Source organism: Oreochromis niloticus, linkage group LG3, assembly GCF_001858045.2.
Source record: "Oreochromis niloticus isolate F11D_XX linkage group LG3, O_niloticus_UMD_NMBU, whole genome shotgun sequence".
NCBI classification, from domain to species: Eukaryota; Metazoa; Chordata; class Actinopteri; order Cichliformes; family Cichlidae; genus Oreochromis; species Oreochromis niloticus.
The window spans coordinates 59,988,815-60,010,137 of NC_031967.2; the positions used below are offsets into that span (position 1 = coordinate 59,988,815).

At 39.8% G+C, this 21,323-nt stretch overlaps 2 protein-coding genes across 5 annotated transcripts; both read right to left on the minus strand.

Moving 5' to 3' along the window:
• Window positions 1-815: 815 nt before the first annotated feature.
• Window positions 816-21,228, minus strand: LOC102079419 (interferon-induced protein with tetratricopeptide repeats 1). 2 transcript variants are annotated; one of them, XM_019356967.2, is made up of 10 exons: window positions 21,052-21,228; window positions 20,311-20,481; window positions 19,346-19,535; window positions 19,081-19,272; window positions 18,659-18,886; window positions 4,548-4,689; window positions 4,352-4,475; window positions 4,126-4,270; window positions 3,765-3,812; window positions 816-2,898 (listed from the first exon to the last, which is right to left on the minus strand). In XM_019356967.2, exons 1-10 carry the CDS (start codon window positions 21,054-21,056, stop codon window positions 2,701-2,703), a joined length of 1,443 nt encoding a protein of 480 aa, XP_019212512.1. In that variant the 5' UTR covers window positions 21,057-21,228; the 3' UTR covers window positions 816-2,700. The 2 variants fall into 2 exon arrangements, with proteins under 2 accessions (XP_019212512.1, XP_019212511.1); XM_019356966.2 differs by having other exon boundaries at window positions 4,352-4,478.
• Window positions 9,868-14,980, minus strand: LOC102082842 (sterile alpha motif domain-containing protein 3). Of its 3 annotated transcripts, XM_025905773.1 has the most exons (9): window positions 14,305-14,459; window positions 13,664-13,689; window positions 13,377-13,572; window positions 13,049-13,207; window positions 12,803-12,890; window positions 11,793-11,999; window positions 11,357-11,528; window positions 11,149-11,228; window positions 9,868-11,044 (listed from the first exon to the last, which is right to left on the minus strand). In XM_025905773.1, the coding sequence occupies exons 3-9, from the start codon at window positions 13,523-13,525 to the stop codon at window positions 10,661-10,663; spliced, it is 1,239 nt and encodes a 412-aa protein (XP_025761558.1). In that variant the 5' UTR covers window positions 13,526-13,572; window positions 13,664-13,689; window positions 14,305-14,459; the 3' UTR covers window positions 9,868-10,660. The 3 variants fall into 3 exon arrangements, with proteins under 3 accessions (XP_025761558.1, XP_025761557.1, XP_019212513.1); XM_025905772.1 differs by lacking the exons at window positions 13,664-13,689; window positions 14,305-14,459 and adding an exon at window positions 14,597-14,980; XM_019356968.2 differs by lacking the exons at window positions 13,664-13,689; window positions 14,305-14,459 and adding an exon at window positions 14,504-14,980.
• Window positions 21,229-21,323: the final 95 nt, after the last annotated feature.

A 21,323-nucleotide genomic window follows, 5' to 3' on the forward strand; every position in this document is an offset into this window, starting at 1 on the left:
CTTTAGTTTTCACAGTTTCTGAAGTCTGACAAAGAGAGAAAAATAAAACTTCTGAATACAAGTACGAATATGATGGGTACCCATTGTTTTGTTGGACCCTGATAGTTAGACGACCTGTAGCCTGTATAATTATATCTGTGCAGAAGAAACGAAAAGAGAAAGAGGAGCGTTGTGTAGAGTTACTTTACAGCTGTGAATCAGAAGTAAAAATCTCAGTAATTTTGTGGTTAATACAATGTTGTTCTTGCTTGTGTTCAGTGTTGTATATGGATTCCTGTTTGTGTACAATAACACAATAATGATGTGTTGCAGGTTTCTGTGTTTTTATGCCTAATATCTTTACTTATACTGGTAAACAGCCTGCAGTCAACAGGAGTTATGAAGGGCTGACATATAAAAGACTTGCAGAACAAGTAGTTCCATTTATCTTTATGACTGTGTCACTGTACACACTCTGTCCTCTACATTATAATCAATCTAGTCCTTGTAGACTGAGATGAGAACCACAAATATTTCCCTTCTTCCATTTTATTGTCTTTCCTGTTTTATCTGTGTTTTCCACATTTCACTGAAAGTGGCTAACCTCTGACTGAAAGGGAAGGAGGCTGAGTCATGCTGACAGAGTAAAACAGGAACAATCAGGGAACACTTTTCCTCCAGATAAAAACCAGGCACGGATAAAAAAATCTTGTCAGTCAGCAATTTCAATGGAAATCTGCTCCGACTACAATTATGTCAAGATGATACATGGACACAGCAACAGGACTAAACTGAACAGCAGAAAAACAATTAAAAGAAAATATGAAAAATTCAAGTTAAACTGAGCAAGAATTTTATTAAAGGATTTTCTTATATTAAACCAAGACAAAGCATTTACACTAAATGAATTAAAGCACATAGTACAATATACAACAACCTTTATTTGAGCATTGATCACATGAAACTGAAGTAAGAAATAGTAATTTAAAAGTGTTTCAGTGTCCATCCATCCTCTGCTTTTAATTTAATTTAATTTATTTATTTAGGACAGTGCATGTTAATGAACATAAATGTAAATAAATTACATGAATGTAAACATACCAGAATATAGCCGAGGGCTAATTTCCATCTGTTGTCCATAAACATAAAAAAATAGACATAATAATTCATAGAAAATTCATAATTCATTCATAATAAAAAACTCCATCACCAAACTCACACATAGATACCATTCTGTTCCCAAATAAAACATTAAAACTATACAACTTATACATGATCACACACTTGATTTGTCCATAACCAGTTTTTAACCTGTGGCTTAAACAAATTGAATGTCGAGCATTCTCTGATGGGTTGAGGAAGACTGTTCCACAGATGGCCACCCTGGACAGAAAGGACGTTCTGCCCAAATGCTTTTCCAGTTCAGGTTTTATTCCAGCTGCCATAAGGCGAGAGGCGGGGTGCTACACAGAGGGACCGACAAGCATTCGCACCTGCAATGCCACTGGGCAGCCATGCTGATTGTGTTAGTGTGTGTGCAACAAAAGTCTGATTGTGGGAATTGTTAGTAACTAACAAGGTTTCACAATGAATATAAATGCATTTTGCCAGAAACAGCAGAATATCAGGTTAAAGCTCACAAAACTATTTCAACAACCACCAAACAGCTAAAACAGCAAACAGATTCTGCACTAAGACCTAAACACAAAGTGCGGATGCGACGCATCAGAATCTGAGACGTCAGATTTGGCTTTCTCACCCGACGGCACGTACACGGACACGGCATTGGTGCTGAAGCTGACAGCTCACAGACTCTGAAGCTTCAGGTTTTTTCTCTCTCAACCAAAACTGACTGAACCAGCAGCAAAAGAAGATCGAAACTACGCTTCACGTTTGATAAACATCGTCATGAATTCCCTCTGACTTTTGCTGTTTTGCTTCCATCATGATAAAATCTGCACATCTCTCTCTCTCAGTGGACTTCAAGAACAGTTTCCCATCTCAAATCTCTGTTTTCTGCATTATTTGCTTGCTTATTACGCACCAGGCCACCCTTGTGTGCAGTGTTGTCGGCCGCTGTTTTTTTTAAATGACCTCAGACAAGAAAGCCTAATTTCTGCTGTTCAATACCGAAGAAATGTAAACTTTTTAAAACAATGTCAAATTGCAAAACGCTTAGCCGTGTCTCTAATAAAATCTCTGTAACATCTTGAGTAGCACCAGGTAATGTTCATATGTTGATTTTCTTCAGTTCTTCTGCTGAATATTTTTAAGGTTATCTGCTATAAAAAGCCAGGCCTGGAAACTCTCCTTCATGTTTTTCTGTGTTATATTCTCAGTTACTTTGACACAAAGGGATGCTCACACCTCTAATGAAGTCTCACAAATGTCAGTACTGATAAATGATCAGAAATATAATATTTCTGACTGTCTGAGGCAAAACTGAATCAAATCAAATCAAATCAGGACCTGGTTAATTGGAATTAAATTGATTCTAGAAATCAGTGACGATAACAAGCGCTATAAATGACTAAATTTAAAAACTAAGAGATAAAATAATTATTTATAAGATAACATACAAGACGCAAGATTAATTATATTTTGCTCTTTCTGAGTGTATCAACTGCACATATAAGATCAAAAATACTTTTGGCTTGATATAAGATTGGAAAAATTAGTTATAGCCAGTTTTTGCAGTGATAATGATTAGTCAGAGGATGATCACTGCAGCTCCAGGCGCAGCTCGCACAGAGCAGACAGGTACTCTTCATTGTCCTTGTCACAGTTCAGAGCTTTCTCATAAAAAAAAGCAGCTTTCTTGCTGTCGCCCTCAGCTCTGGCCACCTGACCCAGCAGAGCGAGAGCTTCACCATCACCCCGATTCTTTGCCAGACGTCTGTCAGCGATCTGCTTCAGTTTCTGCAGGAAAAAAAAGAGGAACAATGAAATATTCATTTATGTTCCAAAGAAGTAGATTCTGTTCATCTGGACGTAACGTTTTCAGTGGGAGAAAAAGTGATGGCCATTACGCGTTAATGAAAAGGCAACATTTTAAAATGTTAACTCTAAAGCTAAAGGATCTACCTCCCATTCTACTTTTAAATACTGTAAGTACCACAACTAAGCCCACAGTCTGAGATCGAAGTGCTCTAATGGGGTGATATGGTATTATAATGTTTTTCAGATAAGACGGGGCCTGATTACCAGCTTAAAAAGGGGGATGGGGTTTTGGGGGACAACAGGAGGAGAGAAGGGTGTAAGAGGCATGTAAGACTGGAACTCTGGATTGTCATGTTTTGGTTTGGTATGGCAGGTGCTCCATCCAAAGTGGGACAGATGACATCTATAATGACCAGGTTATTCCATCAGTGGGTTGGGCATATTCCAAGATGACAATGCCAGGATTCATCAGGCTCAAATTGTGAAAGAGTGGTTCTGGCACTATGAGGCATCATTTTTACACGTGGATTGGCCACCACAGAGTCCAGACCTCAACCCCACTGAGAATCTTTGGGATGTGCTGGCGAAGGCTTTGCGCAGCAGTCAGACTCTACCATCATCAATGCAAGTTACTGGTGACAAATTAATACAACACTGGATGAAAATAAATCTTGTGACACTGCAGAAGCTTATCGAAACAATGCCACAGCGAATGCGTACTGTAATCAAAGCTAAAGGCGGCCCAACAAAATATTAGTGTGACCTTTATTTATTTTTTGGGGGGTGGTGACTTTTTTTTGGACAGGCAGTGTATATGTAACCTTTGTTATGTCTCTAGTGCTCACCTTAGCACACTGTCTCCACTCATATTTTTTCAGTGGTATCAGCAGCCCCTGCAGAGAGAAAACAGCAGAAAACTATCAGGAAGATAAATCCATCCATACTAAGTTCATGTGGTAGATGTGAGCGGTAAAATGTTTCACATTACTGCCCTGACACCTCCACCCTCCAAACAAGGCCTGTTAGTTTTCTTCTTTCATTGTTATTCCTGGGTTGAAATGTGGAACATTAAGAGGCAGCTGCATGTCTAACACTGGACATCAGCTGCCTCACCTTGGTATAATTTGCCCTCTGATGAATCAGCTACCTGTCACCTTCATTTTTCTTCAGTGAGGACCAATCAGAGTCTGGCACCTAGAAACTTACCTTGGTATAGTGAGCGATGGCTTGAGCCTCATTTTTTGTGTGGTAATGATGAAAGTCACCGTAGCACTGATGGATAATCTGACAAACCTTTTCCTCCTCCACCTCTGGTAACTCCTCCAAGCAGTGTTGGAAAGTCTCCTCAGCCCTGAGAAACAAAGAGATGATGAGGAATTTACAGCCAGAGGAAAGAAAGAAGGAAACCCTGCATCTTTGTTTAGATGAGTACCTGCTCATATCCCCTTCCTCTGCATACAGCAGTGCCAGTTCAGCCCACGCCCGGACAAAGGATGGCTTCATCTTCACAGCATCTTCAAGGTGACTGATACAAATACGCCTCCACTTACGCACCTCTTCTGTGGAGCATTAAAGGATGATTTGAGTGGTGTTTATTAAAAGATAACATGCAGTATATTTCTGTGTACCTCTGTTGCTGCAGGGCCTGCGGCACTGTTCAGCAATTTTCTTCTGCTTGTAGCACAGAGCCAGCTGGTAGGTGAAGGAAGATAATTGTTTGCCTCTTCTTAGGCCTCGTTTAAACACATCAATAGCCTCATCCAGTCGACTCTGAAACACATTAAAAAACACCAATCAGATACAAATATATTCAGAAAACTTTGAGGTTGACAGGGGATTTCTTTAAATCACCCTGCCGTTCTTTGTTCAGCTGAGACACCTGAGTTAGAAAACACACAAACACTGCAGATTTTCTTTAACTCGCGAGGGCAGTCATGAAACACAGGATCTGCGTCCTTTATTAAGTGTGCCTATGCCAAGAGGCACACTTATTAGTATTCGTCGGATTTATTATTATTATTCTTCAGTTTCTGCCTGAAATTTTGCAGCGAAACTCGCCCCGCAGTTTTGAGACAAGCTTCATATATGTTACCTCATTTTTGTGTGGATCTGGAATGGTGTGCTATGACTTTTGGTGTTTATGACTTTTATAGTTTTTTAAATATTAATATTTTAGTGAAAATTTCCCCGCGGTTATCTGCCGGACAGTTTTGACACAAGGGTTACATATGTTAGATCATTTTGTGCGGCTGGAGGTGGAGTAGTATGGTATGACTTTTGGTGTTTATGACTTTTATAGTTTTTTAAATATTAATATTTTAGTGAAAATTTCCCCGCGGTTATCTGCCGGACAGTTTTGACACAAGGGTTACATATGTTAGATCATTTTGTGCGGCTGGAGCTGGAGTAGTATGGTATGACTTTTGGTGTTTATGACTTTTATAGTTTTTGAAATATTTAGATTTTAGTGCAAATTTAGAAAGATTCTTCTTTTGGCGCCATAGAAACAGACTTCATTTGTGGTGTGTTGGCTCTCTCTAGTGGTATACCCGGAGTAGTACAGCCGAAAGGGTGTAATGCTTGGTGGAAAACTCCATATCCCACAATTCATAGCACGCCTCTACAGAGTAAACAATGGCGGCCACCACTTCCTTTTATGTCTCTTATTAGTGTTTCTAGGTCACAAAATCAACTTTTAAGATATTTTCAGGCGAGAATGTAGGTGTGTAAACTTCAAATATCTGCTCGTTTTATCAAGACATCCCATATTAGCGACAGTGCTCTGACAACGTCGGTCCTGCCTGACAGCTAGCCGGCTACCTAGCTAGCTGCCGCACTTGGCTGAAAATAGACAGCGAGGGGACTCTCTCTCGTTTCACCTCCCCGGTCTCTCGCAAATGCTTGCACAGAATCGGAGTTACAGCTGGATGTGGAAAAAATAACTGAGTTGTTTGGTGGTGCTATAACGCGGAGCTACAACCGAGGGCAGCTATCCACCGGTGTATGACAGAAAGGACATGCGGAGCTCAATCGTGGATCAGGGAAACCAAAGGCAGGAGCGTGAGGTGAACTGAATTTCAGGTAAGAAGTTGTAAACTGCACTCTATTTGGGTCAGATATAAACCGAGTTTAGGTGTAGTTTATTTTCGTTGTGCTGACCTTTTACAATCGTGCTGCGTGCTAGCTAGCACGACAGGAGTTCCTTTACAGCTGTGTGTGCGCTAAGTTACTGACGTTGAACTTTATTTTATTCATAAGGGTTAGTTCATAGAGTTGCCGTACAAACGGAATCGTCCCACATTCAGAGAAAATATTACGATTTATTCTGTCATTACGAAGCCTCCCCTGTCATTCTCTCGCCTGTTGAAACTTCAGTCATGAAACTGATCAATGATCGGCTTTTCTCTCTTGTTTGTTTATCGTGCTAAACAACAGCTGCACGTTTAAGCTTGATCAGCTGTTGTTAGAATTCATTTGCTTTTAATTTCTAGTATCAGCTGATGTTTGCTGGAGCCACAGCTGTAAAAACGCTGGTCCAAACCAGATGTCCTTACTGAATCATCAGAGCTGAACTGGTGATGGAGAAACAGGTTTACCCTTTAGGTGACATGAATGAGTTGAAGGGAAGTTATGAACTGTTTCTGAGAGACAAATAAACAGCAAGCTCCTTTTTTGTGTAGCTGACAGCTGGTAACTGTGCAGGGGCGGATCTAGCAAAGCTTTTGCCAGGGGGCCAGGTAGGGCATTAACAGAGAAAGGTGGACAGAAAGTTATACTTTTATTTCTTACTCTCATATAAAATATTTAGCTTTTATTAAATAGTTATCTGAATCTTACAACCAAAGTTTGTATAATAATACACAAGATTGGCTGTAGACCATTGTTCATCATTCAGAACACTCTGTAAAAATAACAAAAAACAAAAAGTGAATGCAAAAGTGCATAAATATTTATTTTACGTGTTTGATGTGTGTGGCGGGGCGTGGTCTGCAGTGCCGCTGCAGGGGAGGTGGACCCACGGGCGTAAAGTCTGTGCTCTCTCGGCTGTTTTTTGGGCGTGTGTCGGGCTGTGAGTTGAAAAGCTACAGCTGGCTGTGTGGGTACACCAACCATGTGTGAAAAGTTGTCCATAGTGTAATGCTTCAAAGCGTGTTCATGCAAACATTGTCGGGTCTGCCGTGGTACAATGGGACTTCTGCTCATGAACCTGTGTGCACAGCGTCTGCAAATCGGGGCTGTACGAAGTCACCTCATCTTTACACAAAACTGTAAGCTGTCATCTGTGAAGCGTGAGCGGTGTTTGTTTTTACCATAGTTCATGGTGGAGAATGGCTGCTCTTCTGAGTTTTGCCCTAAGCAGCCGTATCAATGGCAAACTACACTGATTAGCAGAGGCATAGGCACACTTAAAATTTCTTCAGAAATTTTCGCTTTCTAGTTTATACAAGGTGTGTGTGTGTGTGTGTGTGTGTGTGTGTGTGTGTGTGCAAAGATAACAATGTCATTCAGAGCAGCGGGTTTTTTCCCTTTTCTACATCTGTATGTTCTTGTAAAAGAGCTGAGGTTTCACTTCTCTATATCTACAGGGAGTGCAGAATTATTAGGCAAATGAGTATTTTGTCCACATCATCCTCTTCATGCATGTTGTCTTACTCCAAGCTGTATAGGCTCGAAAGCCTACTACCAATTAAGCATATTAGGTGATGTGCATCTCTGTAATGAGAAGGGGTGTGGTCTAATGACATCAACACCCTATATCAGGTGTGCATAATTATTAGGCAACTTCCTTTCCTTTGGCAAAATGGGTCAAAAGAAGGACTTGACAGGCTCAGAAAAGTCAAAAATAGTGAGATATCTTGCAGAGGGATGCAGCAGTCTTAAAATTGCAAAGCTTCTGAAGCGTGATCATCGAACAATCAAGCGTTTCATTCAAAATAGTCAACAGGGTCGCAAGAAGCGTGTGGAAAAACCAAGGCGCAAAATAACTGCCCATGAACTGAGAAAAGTCAAGCGTGCAGCTGCCAAGATGCCACTTGCCACCAGTTTGGCCATATTTCAGAGCTGCAACATCACTGGAGTGCCCAAAAGCACAAGGTGTGCAATACTCAGAGACATGGCCAAGGTAAGAAAGGCTGAAAGACGACCACCACTGAACAAGACACACAAGCTGAAACGTCAAGACTGGGCCAAGAAATATCTCAAGACTGATTTTTCTAAGGTTTTATGGACTGATGAAATGAGAGTGAGTCTTGATGGGCCCGTGGCTGGATTGGTAAAGGGCAGAGAGCTCCAGTCCCACTCAGACGCCAGCAAGGTGGAGGTGGAGTACTGGTTTGGGCTGGTATCATCAAAGATGAGCTTGTGGGGCCTTTTCGGGTTGAGGATGGAGTCAAGCTCAACTCCCAGTCCTACTGCCAGTTTCTGGAAGACACCTTCTTCAAGCAGTGGTACAGGAAGAAGTCTGCATCCTTCAAGAAAAACATGATTTTCATGCAGGACAATGCTCCATCACACGCGTCCAAGTACTCCACAGCGTGGCTGGCAAGAAAGGGTATAAAAGAAGAAAAACTAATGACATGGCCTCCTTGTTCACCTGATCTGAACCCCATTGAGAACCTGTGGTCCATCATCAAATGTGAGATTTACAAGGAGGGAAAACAGTACACCTCTCTGAACAGTGTCTGGGAGGCTGTGGTTGCTGCTGCACGCAATGTTGATGGTGAACAGATCAAAACACTGACAGAATCCATGGATGGCAGGCTTTTGAGTGTCCTTGCAAAGAAAGGTGGCTATATTGGTCGCTGATTTGTTTTTGTTTTGTTTTTGAATGTCAGAAATGTATATTTGTGAATGTGGAGATGTTATATTGGTTTCACTGGTAAAAATAAATAATTGAAATGGGTATATATTTGTTTTTTGTTAAGTTGCCTAATAATTATGCACAGTAATAGTCACCTGCACACACAGATATCCCCCTAAAATAGCTAAAACTAAAAACAAACTAAAAACTACTTCCAAAAACATTCAGCTTTGATATTAATGAGTTTTTTGGGTTCATTGAGAACATGGTTGTTGTTCAATAATAAAATTATTCCTCAAAAATACAACTTGCCTAATAATTCTGCACTCCCTGTAAATGTTCTCTGAAGACAGGAAGCGGTTAGTAGCTGCACACAAGTTACTAGGTGAAAAGTCACATAGACATGTGCTTAATGATAAAATAAAAAGATACATTTCATATAGCTGATCACATTATACAATATTCCCCTGTGACAGAGGTTAAAAAAAGAATAAAAACAGAAGAATGGTTCAAACTCTCTTAACAGCTATAAATGCAAACACTGGAAAAGTGATGAATATTGGAAGGAAATTCTCTCCTGTGCACACCAGCAACTTATATCAATACATGAAAGTCCACAAAAAAGAAAAAAAACATGTCCGGGAACAAGGAGGGAAAGGGAAAAAAAAGACAAATGGAATCCCTCAGACAAACCCAGACTCCTAGCTCAGAGGTCACAGTCCTTTCAGACAGGCAAAGATTAACCAGGTGGTGCAATGATCTTCTTATGGCCTCTGACAGTGGACTCATCTCTGTGCTTGTCCTGCTAGACTCAGTACAGTGTTCGATACTGTTGACCATAATATCCTACACACTCAGAAATTAAAGTACAGAAATGTACCTATAGGGGTACAATGTCTTGTCACTGGGGTGGTACCCTCTAAGGTACCGTTCTGTACCCTAAACTGTGGGTACTGATTTGTACCCTTGTAATTTGTACCTTTTACACGTCAAACCTGTACTTTAAAGGGCAAAGTTGTACCCTTAGTATAAAGTACAAAAAAAGAACCCTTAAAAGGAGTACAAAAATGTCTTTCTAAAGGTTCAGTATCTACACACAGATTTCCTATATTTTTCCTCTCAAGATTTGAAAAATTGAAGATACAAAGTCAAAAATACTTGTCACATTTATTACCTTCTTAAATACATTGCTTAACTGTTACATACAAACTGTTATCAACAGAGTATGTGTCATAAGCTGCAACATCAATTTCCTGTCCAGGTTTTAGCAACATCCATTCACTATCAACTCTAACACTGTATGAATGAAAATGGTTGTCATATAACAGAGGAATGAGAATTTTTCCACAAAAGACCCACATTGTGTCAATATTAAATATGTACTTAATTTGCCAGAACAGAGGAATCTTCTCTGAATGCAGTACATCAATGACAAACACATCTCTTACACAGTATTTGACACTGTTCACAATTACTTCTGACACACGCTGGAAAGCTTTCTTAGCACTATCAACTTCAGAAAAGCCACAATAGACTGTCAGTGCTTGTTGCAGTTCCAGTGGTAATGACAAAAATGGTGTAGTCACACTTTTTCCAAAAACATTTTCAAATTCACCAAGTAAACTTTTGTTAGAAAACTCCCAGCACTGTCTGAACTGATGTCTGTTGCTCAAAGTTGTAGCAATGTTCATAAAAGTTCTACAATTGCGGGACAACGTTTTGAAATACTGGTGCTTACTTTCAAATCTCATACACCATAACAAACGTAGAGGGCCGAACATTTCAATCAGTGTAATTACATCCCCAAATACACTTTTCAGTTTTGTGAGAAACTCATGGACAAGCAACTTCAACAATAAAATATTCTCTTTTCGCACTTTTTTAGCCATTACAATCTCTGTTATTTCACGACATAGAAGAAAAACATGCCAATATTTACAATTAGGTGGCACACGGTCTGCCATCAGAAATGGCAGCAATCTGAACAGGCACCACTTTTGAGATGCTGATCCAACAATACCAACACTCTGAAGTCTCTCTGATAACTGTACTGGTGACTGTGATTGGCAGAGGCCGGTCCTCACCCTCATCTATTTTCACAATGTACTTTTGGAGAAAAATCAGGGTGTTCTTCAGATGTTTTGGGTAAGCAAGGTTGAAGACAAAATACAAGCAGAAAGAAGAGATGATTCCTTCAAAAATACACGAGGTTCTGCACACTTCACTGCCATCCAACTTCACAATGTTTGGAGCGCTTCTGGAGAACACTGGTTTCCAGTCTTCATGAAGTAGCTGAACAGTTGGATAGGGGGTTTTAGGATGAACCTTTGAAGTCAAAAGAGAAGGTAGAGGAAAGCAATATCTTAGTCTCTTAACAAAAGATACATTTGTTTTCCTTTTATATAGACTAAATATTTTAATACACACACCTCTCCAAGTATGACAAAGAGATCCAGTTTCTCCTTGAAGACGTATGGCAGGAATAAAAGTGCAGCCCTTGTGTCAAGATCTGCCAAAACAAAAAACAAAACAAAAAAACCCCCCACAAGATCACCCATGCATTTTATCTGGCATTTCCAGTTACCTATAAAAATTATATAAAATGGAAGCCTTGAAGTTAAAAAAAAAAGCAAATACCTGGTAGGTCATCAGTGAGAGCCTCTTCTCTTGCATCAAGGTAGAGCTGGTAGAGTGGGGTTTTCCCTCGTGTAAGGTCAATCACCTTTGCTGCAACACATGAGAGCCCTTCACGAAATCGCTGGCTTACATTACCCGTTGTTGGTTGGATCCACCCGAGTTCGTTGCACAGCTACAAGTAAAAAATTCATTTTCAGTACAAAATAACAGTGTATGAAAATGAAATAATCTAAAGTTGATATTAATTATGTATGGTGCTGCATAATTATTTTTTTTATAGAATTTAACAACAATACTGTAAGAAGTTACATGAACATACAAAAAAAGGAAAGAGGGACAGATGAAGAAAGCAAGGTCAAGGGCAAATAAAATTTACTACTATAAACATGTTAAATGTGAAAGCTATTTCCAAGTTCAATTCAGCTTTCTGACTTACACCAGTAGGCATCCCTAAGAAGGGGTACTTCTTCAACACATCCTCCACAGGCATACCATCTGCAATTTCTTTTTGCCACCAAGCAAACGTTTGCTGCATACGGTTATGAACCACCATGGTATCTGGTTGCATCTTCTGATATTGGCACTGTAAGACCTTTAAGTGGGCGTCTATGGATAATAAATCCTCTCCTTGGACGCATGGTCCCTTGAAAGAAAGCAAGAGTGAGAAGAGAAAGTCAAAACAGATTAGAAACCCAACATAAGACTAAATATACAATTAGAGCTGACACGATCTGTGCATCACAAAGAACTCGTATCGGTTAAAGTTAACCGATACCATGAACCAATATTTAAAATATGGAAACTCTGAAATAATTTCACATAAAATCTTAATTGTTAACTTGAAATTTTAGTTTTGGAGTCATATTTAAAATGTTTTTTGTTTTTTTAAATCTAGTTCACCCTCTTTTAGCGCCTTCCAATTAATAATTTTTTGTGAGGTAGAAGTATTAGCACTGGTACTTTGCATTAGCAAGTGCTCTAATCCAAGTATTGGTATTGTTTCGGTTTGAAAAAAGGGGTACAGTTGCATCCCTAATCCTTAGTTTTAGATGTAATAACAGATGCAAGAACATTTTATAGCTCAAGATGTCCCTCACACCAACCTGACAAACATTTCTCTGACTTGTTCGTTGACATTTATTAGGCTGCCCTCTCCTCATAGAACCAAACTTCTCCTTACAACGCCTCACTGTCGACTAGTGGTGCCCGCTCTGATTTGAATTTACATCTCAAAGACATATGCCATGTGTGCTTGTTGAACAGAAACATAAGTTACTGTAAAAACAATCTATACAAAATACACCCAACAAAGAATCAGTAAACATACTTCATACAAACCTACTGAGAGGCTACAGATTGTCTTACTAATAAAACAAGATCGAAAAAAGCTTCACTTTTACTTTGTAATCTTGAAGGAACCTTATGCAAATTTTAAATTTAACTTACATAACCATTTCCCTCACGATCCTTGAGGAAAGGATACTTCATTACCAGCGTCTTCACAGCTTGCACATATTCAGAATTTGTGGGATACCTGTAATATCAGAAGAAACATAAGTGTTAGAGCAACTGCTGACAAACAAACTTTATCAAGTGTCAGTTATTGTTTCTTAGTAATGTAGCGTTTATTTTCAATATGACAGATTCAGCTTTTTCTAAAGCAACAAGCTAACATTACCCTTATTAACTTACATAGTATACTGTGCCACAGCTTCATATAGAACTCTGATTATTGTGTGTCTGTCCCTTGGATTTTTATGGCACGGTTCTTTGTTGTCCAGTTTTAGTTGCAGATTTTTGGGAAATCTTGGAATTTCAAAAGAGGCTGGCAGTCTCAAAGTATTTTCATTGCTGTGAAAACAGTTAAGTGTTTGTTTTTATTGCATGAATTGAAGTATAAAACACTACAGTAACAATACATATGGTAGAAACAATGATCATATTAACTAAATCCTAAAAGTGCATAACGGCCAACATGTATGCTTCAGACATACTAACTTCATTATAAATAAGAAAATACCTTATTGAAGTTGACGAAGTAGATGGTTGCCAGTCTTCTGGAGAGACAGTCTGTAGAGTCAGCGTCACTGAAGATTCCTTCATCCTTGACACAAATTGGTTGAATTTAACCTGCTTTTTGAAGGATCCTTGGAAAAGGTATGCAACCATAGTCTCAGTAAGACCGCAGTCAACTGTGTCACCATCAACCTCATTGTCTGCAAGATAAATGGTAGTACAAACTCTAAATTCCATGTAAGGATATTTATCACCACATTTTTACATGGGTAAAAACCGTATATCACACACATTAAAACCTTTTGTACAACTTCTTTCAGTTCAAAGAAATATTCATTAAAAAAAATCAGTAAATTAAATAAAATAAACCAAATTTTTAGAGTGAATCCTCTCGATATGCAAAGTTTTCATTTTTAAATTTAGATGTTTGTTTGGGACTACTGGACATAGGAGAGCAGAGTCTGAGCATGCTTTTGTGCCCTTTCAAGTTTGGAAGAAAAAAAAGACTAGAATGCTGTAATTTGTTAATATTCACTACTAAGGTGACTCCTTTCTCCAGATTTCCGACAGTTTCTGCCGTCTGTTCTTTCAGACCGATTACTTATAGCTATAACACCCGCAGGACCATATTACAAGCTCAGATTACATGCTGAAAAAGTTCCCACATTGCTTAAAACGCGACTATCAAACCCCAGCTGCAACACCCTTGTTATATTTTAAACAAGTGCGGCGTCAAGATATTTCCTTTAAACGTTATATTCAGCCGCCCATGTGTGTTGATGGCCTTGGAATGGATGTAAAAACGTGATTTTATTAAACCATTAATACACTAATGGTAAACTGCATTCAGCTACCAGGGAATCAAATTTCGCGCCGTTCCGCTGCGCAGGGGTTACCGAACCCATAGACTGTGGCTGAACCACATATATAAGTTCAAACTTATACAAATACTATGTGTACACATTTTTCATTTTTCAGAACTGTGACCTCAACTTTACACATGAAACGTTTGTAAAAAGACATAATTTGAGCTAAGAGAGTGCCGAAACTAGCTAAATTGCTAATATACGTTAAGCTAGGCTAAACCAATAATTAGTAATCACGCTACATTTTTCTTTAAATAAAACTTACCTCTGAAACGCTGAGCTTCAGCTTCGGTGACATCTAAGCCCCACTCTTGTATTTTTGTTAAGCGTTCCTCGGTTGAAAGTGAACAGAGCACACCAGGACTTGCAAGTTCGTAATCCATCTCCGTCCATTGATAAAACAAAATGGCACCTGCTGCATTTACAGAAAGTTCTAGAATCCACCAGCTATTCGTTGAGTTTCTTCATCTACTTTTTGTTTGATGTTGTGAGGATGGGCTCAACTCGCACTCCGAGTTCAATAAGGGTGCTTTTTTGCAATTCATCCAAATAGTTATACTTAAAAAAAAACACTCTCTTAAAAAAATGTTTAAATGCATTTTTACTTTTTTTCTTTCAAATAAATTCATTGTTCTTAAAGCAGCTTAAAAATAAGAGGGGTTCAGGGAATACAAAAACAACAACAGCAATGAAAATAATAAAAAATAAAATAAAAACACTAAAATATATGCTTAAATCAATACAGTTGCAAATAAATTACTGTCAAAAAGAATAAAAAAAAAAAACCTCTAATCAAACAGAGCTTAATCAACCTGTACTTTATCTTTTGAAAGAATGGGTACAAATAAGCACTTTTCACAATTAAGGAACATGTATGTACGTTTCAGACGCTAAAAAAGGTACAGATAGTTACCCCGAGGTCCAATATTTGTCCTTAGACTGTATTAATGTCATTTTTGTACCTTGGGGCACAGTAATGTACCCCTTCCGTACCCCTATTTCTGACTGTGTATTACAGCGATTAAAGCACGCTGTAGGTATTACAGGTATGCACTGCAGTGGTTTGTTTCCTGCACATCAGGTGATTGCATGTTATTCACCTGACACTGGTTAGCACGTCATTTCACATCATCTTTCAGTCCTACTCACATGTAACATGGGCTATTTGTTGTGATTGAAAACAGAAGTTTTGGTTTTAAAAATAAATATATGAAATTCAAGTGGGACTCAGTATCACTCATTGGAGATGTGTCACAGTACAAAACCTCAGCCGGCAGCAGCTTTATTTGTTGATGGAAGTTGGAACAATAGAGGGTTCCGTGTTATGACCAATTCTGTTTACATCATACATGCTTCCCTTAGGCAGTACTTACATTTTCACTGCTAGGCAGATGACACCCAACCTTATTTATCCATCAAGGCAGATAACACACACCAATTAGTTAAACTGCAGGCATGTCTTAAAGATATAAAGACCTCTTAACTTTCTGCTTCTTAATTTAGATAAGGCTGAGGTTATTATACTCGGCTAATTTTAAGAAATATGGTTCTAACTAGATTCTTACTCTGGATGGCATTACCTTGGCCTCCAGTAGAGAGAGCATATTTCTCCTGTTTTGGCTTCCCTTCATTGGCTTCCTGTTAAATCCAGAATTGAATTCAAAATCCTGCTCCTCACATACAAGGTCTTAAATAATCAGGCCCCATCTTATCTTAATGACCTTGTAGTACCATATCACCCTATTAGAGCACTTCGCTCTCGCTCTGCAGGCTTACTTGTTGTTCCTAGAGTATTTAAAAGTAGAATGGGAGGCAGAGCCTTCAGTTTTCAGGCCCCTCTTCTGTGGAACCAGCTTCCAGTTTGGATTCGGGAGACAGACACTATCTCTACTTTCAAGATTAGACTTAAAACTTTCCTTTTTGCTAAAGCATATAGTTAGGGCTGGATCAGTATTTCCGCTCTGCTTTTTGTAGGTGATATGCTTCTATATGGTTCATCAGGTGGTGGCCTCCAGCTTGCACTGGAGCGGTTTGCAGCCAATTGTGAAGTGGCTGCAAGTGTGAAGCCATTATACTCAGCCAGAAAAGGGTGGAGTGCGCTAGGGCTGTGCGATATGACCAAAATCTCATATCCCGATATTAAGACATCTATCGTCCGATAACGATATAAATCACAAAAATGTAACATTTTCTGTAAATTCTGTGAATCTCGGGCAGCTCGTCTTGCGTGAAGTGTTTCCAGCTGGGCGTCGCGTACCTGGAGTCGAGTGTTTTAACTGATGCATGAAACGATACATTTTTAGACATAGGTTGTAACGGCCGCCGTTTTCTTTGTCTAAGGTTTATTTTTTAGCACCTGACGTCTCTTTTTTTGCTTCTCATCCGTAAATACTCTGCATCTTTCACGTGATTCAGTTTATTTTGAAAAGTCTCAACAGGATCTTGAGCTTTATTGTGAAAGGTTTATGTGGAAAATAAACAAGCGGACACGAGGTAGTTTTACCGTTGTTGTTGCTAACCACAACGCATAAAAACAAGTGCTTGTCCGTCTGTAGTGTGGTTATATTAAATATAAGAGAAAGAGAGAACTTTAGGAAATTAATATACAGTGACCATCAAAATAATGAAAAAATATTGCCGTAAACAGTTTATTTTGCAACACCACGAAACAAACGATAGCGTAAAATGAAACGATAGACGTTTTTATATCGTCATCCGATATATATCGTTATATCGAACAGCCCTAGAGTGCCCACTCTGATTCAGGGACAAATTACTGCTCCAAGTGGAGGAATTGAAGCGTCTCAGGGTCTTGTTCACGAGTGAGCATGCCTAGAGATGGCACGCTGGTTGGCATTTTAAAAATTCCCAGGAGCCCAAAATGAAGTAACACCAAACTTTGGGGGTCATATTGAAACCAAGGACAGGGTTTTAAAACCTTTAAATAAAGTGTCTTTGTTGACTGGCTGCTGTTGTTGATGCTCTATTAGAATCTTGCAAGATTCAATAGAGATTATTATTGTCATATGTACAAAGAAAAGCATTTCTCTGTGCAATGAAATTCTTTCTTTGCTGTCCACAGATGCCGGCGAATATATGCAAATAGAAATAGATCAGATAAAACACAAATAGTATAAATAAATGAAGACAAAATTTAAGTGTGAAATAGAAAAAAGAGCTATCAGCTTAATATGCAAGATGGCCTGATGTGCAAAAGTTATTATTACTGTTAAAATAGATTGACTCAAGAGTCTGATAGCAGTGGGGAAGAAGGAGTTGTTGAGTCTGGATTACACACTTCTAAACCTTTGTCTCGAGGGCAGAAGTGTGAACAGTCCGTGTTGGGGGTGTGTGGGGTCTATGAGGATGGAGGCAGCTCTCTTCTGGACTCTGTGATGGTAGATGCTCTGCAGAGAGGGCAGCGCAGTTCTGATGATCTTCTCCACAGTTGTTATCACTCTCTGCAGGCGTTTGCAGTCCATAGCAGTAGTGCTCCCATACCATGCAGTGATGCAGCTGGTCGGTGTGCTCTCCACAGTGCAGATGTAGAACCTGCTGAGGATCTTGGCCGACATACCAAATTTCCTCAACCTCCTCAGGAAATACAGCCGCTGCTGAGCCTTCTTGATCAGCTGTGTGGTGTTCAGTGTCCAGGTGAGGTCCTCACTGAGGCTGCTGCTAATCCACTTCAAACCCCCGGATAAACGGCGGCTTGTAAGGCCTCTTCTTCGTCCTCGTGTCCACTATCATTTCATTTGTCTTATCAGTGTTGAGGGTGAGGTTGTTGTCCTCACACCATGACACCAGACCGGCCACCTCTCTCCTATAAGCCGCTTCATCCCTCAAGTGATGCGAATGATCACTTCAGTGTCATCCGCGAACTTCAATATGATGTTATGTTTGTTGGAGGCGACACAGTCATGGGTGCACAGGCTGTAGAGGATGGGACTGAGGACGCAACCCTGTGGGATGCCAGTGTTTGTATTAATGCTGGCTGAAGTCCTGTTGCTGGTTGAGGATGCCTTAAAGAGGGTGTTGAATGTACCTTCATTTAATGTTTGTGATACATAAAGACGACAGCTAATGGCATGAATGGTGGGCCCAGGAAGATTTCCAGACTAGAATCTTGGACCTCTATCATCCGGTACCTTTACCCTCAGGTCAGGCAGAGTTGGAGTCTGTTGAAGGTCTCTTCTCCCCACTGTCACCAAGTGGTTAACATTGAATGGATTTCAAAATATAACACTGCAGGTGCCTTGACATACTATAAATATTGTAAGATAGCTTTAACAAAGAAAATGGAAGACAACTGAGAAGTCTCTACAGATGGATTTCTTGACTTTGGTTTAGTCTACTGCTACTGGGCCCAAGACCCAGTAAGCAGAAGTAAGAATTTATAAGACCAAGGTTGCAGACTTACCTGATGAAGTAAGTAATTTCCTGATTGGCGGATGACATGAGGGTTGTCGGGATCATTTTCTAGTGCTTTCTTCACCAAACCATCAGCCTCTTCGTATTTCTTATAGGCCACCAGCTTCATGGCCAGCATAGACTGCAGAGCAGCGTTATCTGGGTTAATCTCCAATGCAAAGCGAAGCTGTGTGGTGGCCTGGGATTCCTCATCTTCCTGTTTATTTTCTAAAAACCACTGCAGATGAGAAACTGGTTAGTCTGCAGTTTATTTCCCTTGAATCAAAAAAAAGTCAACCAGTGAAACTTCTAAGAATCATTCTGACACTGAAGTAACCGAGGCCACTGAAGGAGCCTTAAGTTTATCATTTGGTGCTTTATAGAGAAATATCCATATAAGGTAATACTCTTGGTTTTTATCATAAAACTGACCTGTTCTCTGCAAAAGAGAGCGATGGCGTAGCAGATGTTCCACTCTGTGTCATGAGTCTGTACCTCAAGTGCTTTACGAAAACACTCGATGGCTTTTGATATAGAAGACCTTGACACCTTAAAATAGGCCCAGCCTTGTTCCCCGTACACCTCTGGAAGGAGACCTCCTGATGAACCAGTGGGATACTTCACCTGCAGAGAGAGAAGGAAGCGTCAGAGGTTCAACAGCAGTGATCATCATGTTTGATCTGATTGGTGTACATACCAGTATGTCCTCGACTTTCTGACAGTAGCTTTGTGACTGTGCAAAGTCTCCATCATGGTATTTCAGCCAGGCCATGTCTCCATACGTCACAACGAGCCTCCTCTCACTCTCATCACCGTAACTCTCCCTGATAGTCTCCTCTGATTGGTTTAAAAGTGACAGCGCTTCCTCTCGTTGATCCTGAAGAAACCTGAGGACCAACAGGTCATCAACAGATGTTCCATAACTGGTGTTTACAACACCTGACAAGAAACTGACTTGAGGGTTCAACTACACCTTGTTGGTAGTTTGACTCAATTAAGGTTTTTATCTGAGGTTCATGACTCCAGGGTTAGATAATTACTGCATTTCCACCAGAAAAACAAGAGTCCAAACAAGCTTCAGGAAACAGATTTATATCAAGATTCTTAAAGAATCAGAAACTTTAGTCCAATACTCCAATAATTTTTCTCTTCCTATCACGTGTATCTATTAAGGTTGAAATAATGAAGTAAACGTAAAGCAAGCTGAAATTTTTCTTCTAGCTGTAGCTTTGCTATGCTATCGATCTGGTAATTACTCATTCATAATGTTAACTTATGAAGTGAGTTGAACATGAGCAGCCATATCTACTCCAGACACAATGTTGTTACATGAAATAAAATTCATCTGTGTTAGCAGCAGGAACACTGCTGATAGGTAACATTAGCAGAAGAAAGACAGCTCAGGGTTGGATCTGATCCTGAAAACAAAACTATCTCTCTATCATTCAAATATAAATCCTGCTGATGCTGACCACAGTTTCCTTTGACAGTCAAATTTCTCTTTGGTCAGACAGACTTCAGTGAGAAAAACTGTCTTCCTTCTGGCTAATGTTAGCTCTTCTCTTCTGTAGCAGAGTCCCAGAAATAAAAGTGTTGAGATTTGAATGAGCAGAATAAATCCACTTTAGCTTTTCTTTCATCAGACAGCTCCAGAAACTGTACCTGAAATAAGCCAAGAGGCTGTAGAAGCAACCTGCTCCTTTACGATGAAACTCTATGTCAATCTCTATTCGGGTGCTCAGGGTTTCCAGGTCCACGTCCAGCACGTCCAGATCCCAGGTGAAGTGACACTGCAACTGCTGCAGCCTGCTGAGCAGAGCGCTGCTATCTTCACTGTAAGAGAGTCATGAGGATCCTGTTTCTACGACCAGCACATGACCAAGCATCCTCACTCAGAAACTCTCATGCCAGTTTACCCACACTTCCCAGCTCCTCTCCTTGAGAAAATTCAGTTTGTGTGATCAATCAATCAATGAAATCAGTGATGTGGTTTGAATCTCACACTGAGGAACCAGAAGAAACCTTAGATGTGGAGTGAGACACAAACACTGGGGGACAGCTAATGTTGTGATACACAGGTTTGTCCTTGTGGAATATTTTTGATATTGTTCTCTTAAATATTTTTGGATATGAGACCACACAATTTGTTTTTGTTTAATTTGTTTGTTTTCATTTAATGACACATATTAATCACATGCTAGTGATAAAATATCTACTTAATGATGTACTTAATATCTACTTAAACCTGTTACATGCACAGGTCCACAGACTCTTGGACTGCTGTATCCCTCTGCGTACATCTGGGCGCCAGTTAAACTAAACTGCTGCTGGATTTAAAGTTCACTCAGGTGGTTCACTTTATGATAAACGATCGATTATTGATCAAAGGTTTGGTAGACTTACCTCATGTTGGAGCAAACAGAGACCTCCTCCTCAGACACAGCAAACTGATGACTGAACACGAAGAGTGCGTGGACCGATCTGTGAAGCTGTCACCCTAGTCACACAAACCACACACGCCCCTTCTCGTGCTGCCTTCAGGGCCTCATGTCTGCTCATTTCTCAGGTCGCCCATCCTCTCCACGCCTGTCGTGGAGTTAATGGCCATAAATATAAACTATGTTAGGAGACGGGAGGCACACATTTGAGACAGGAGGAAAGCCTTCCGACGAGAA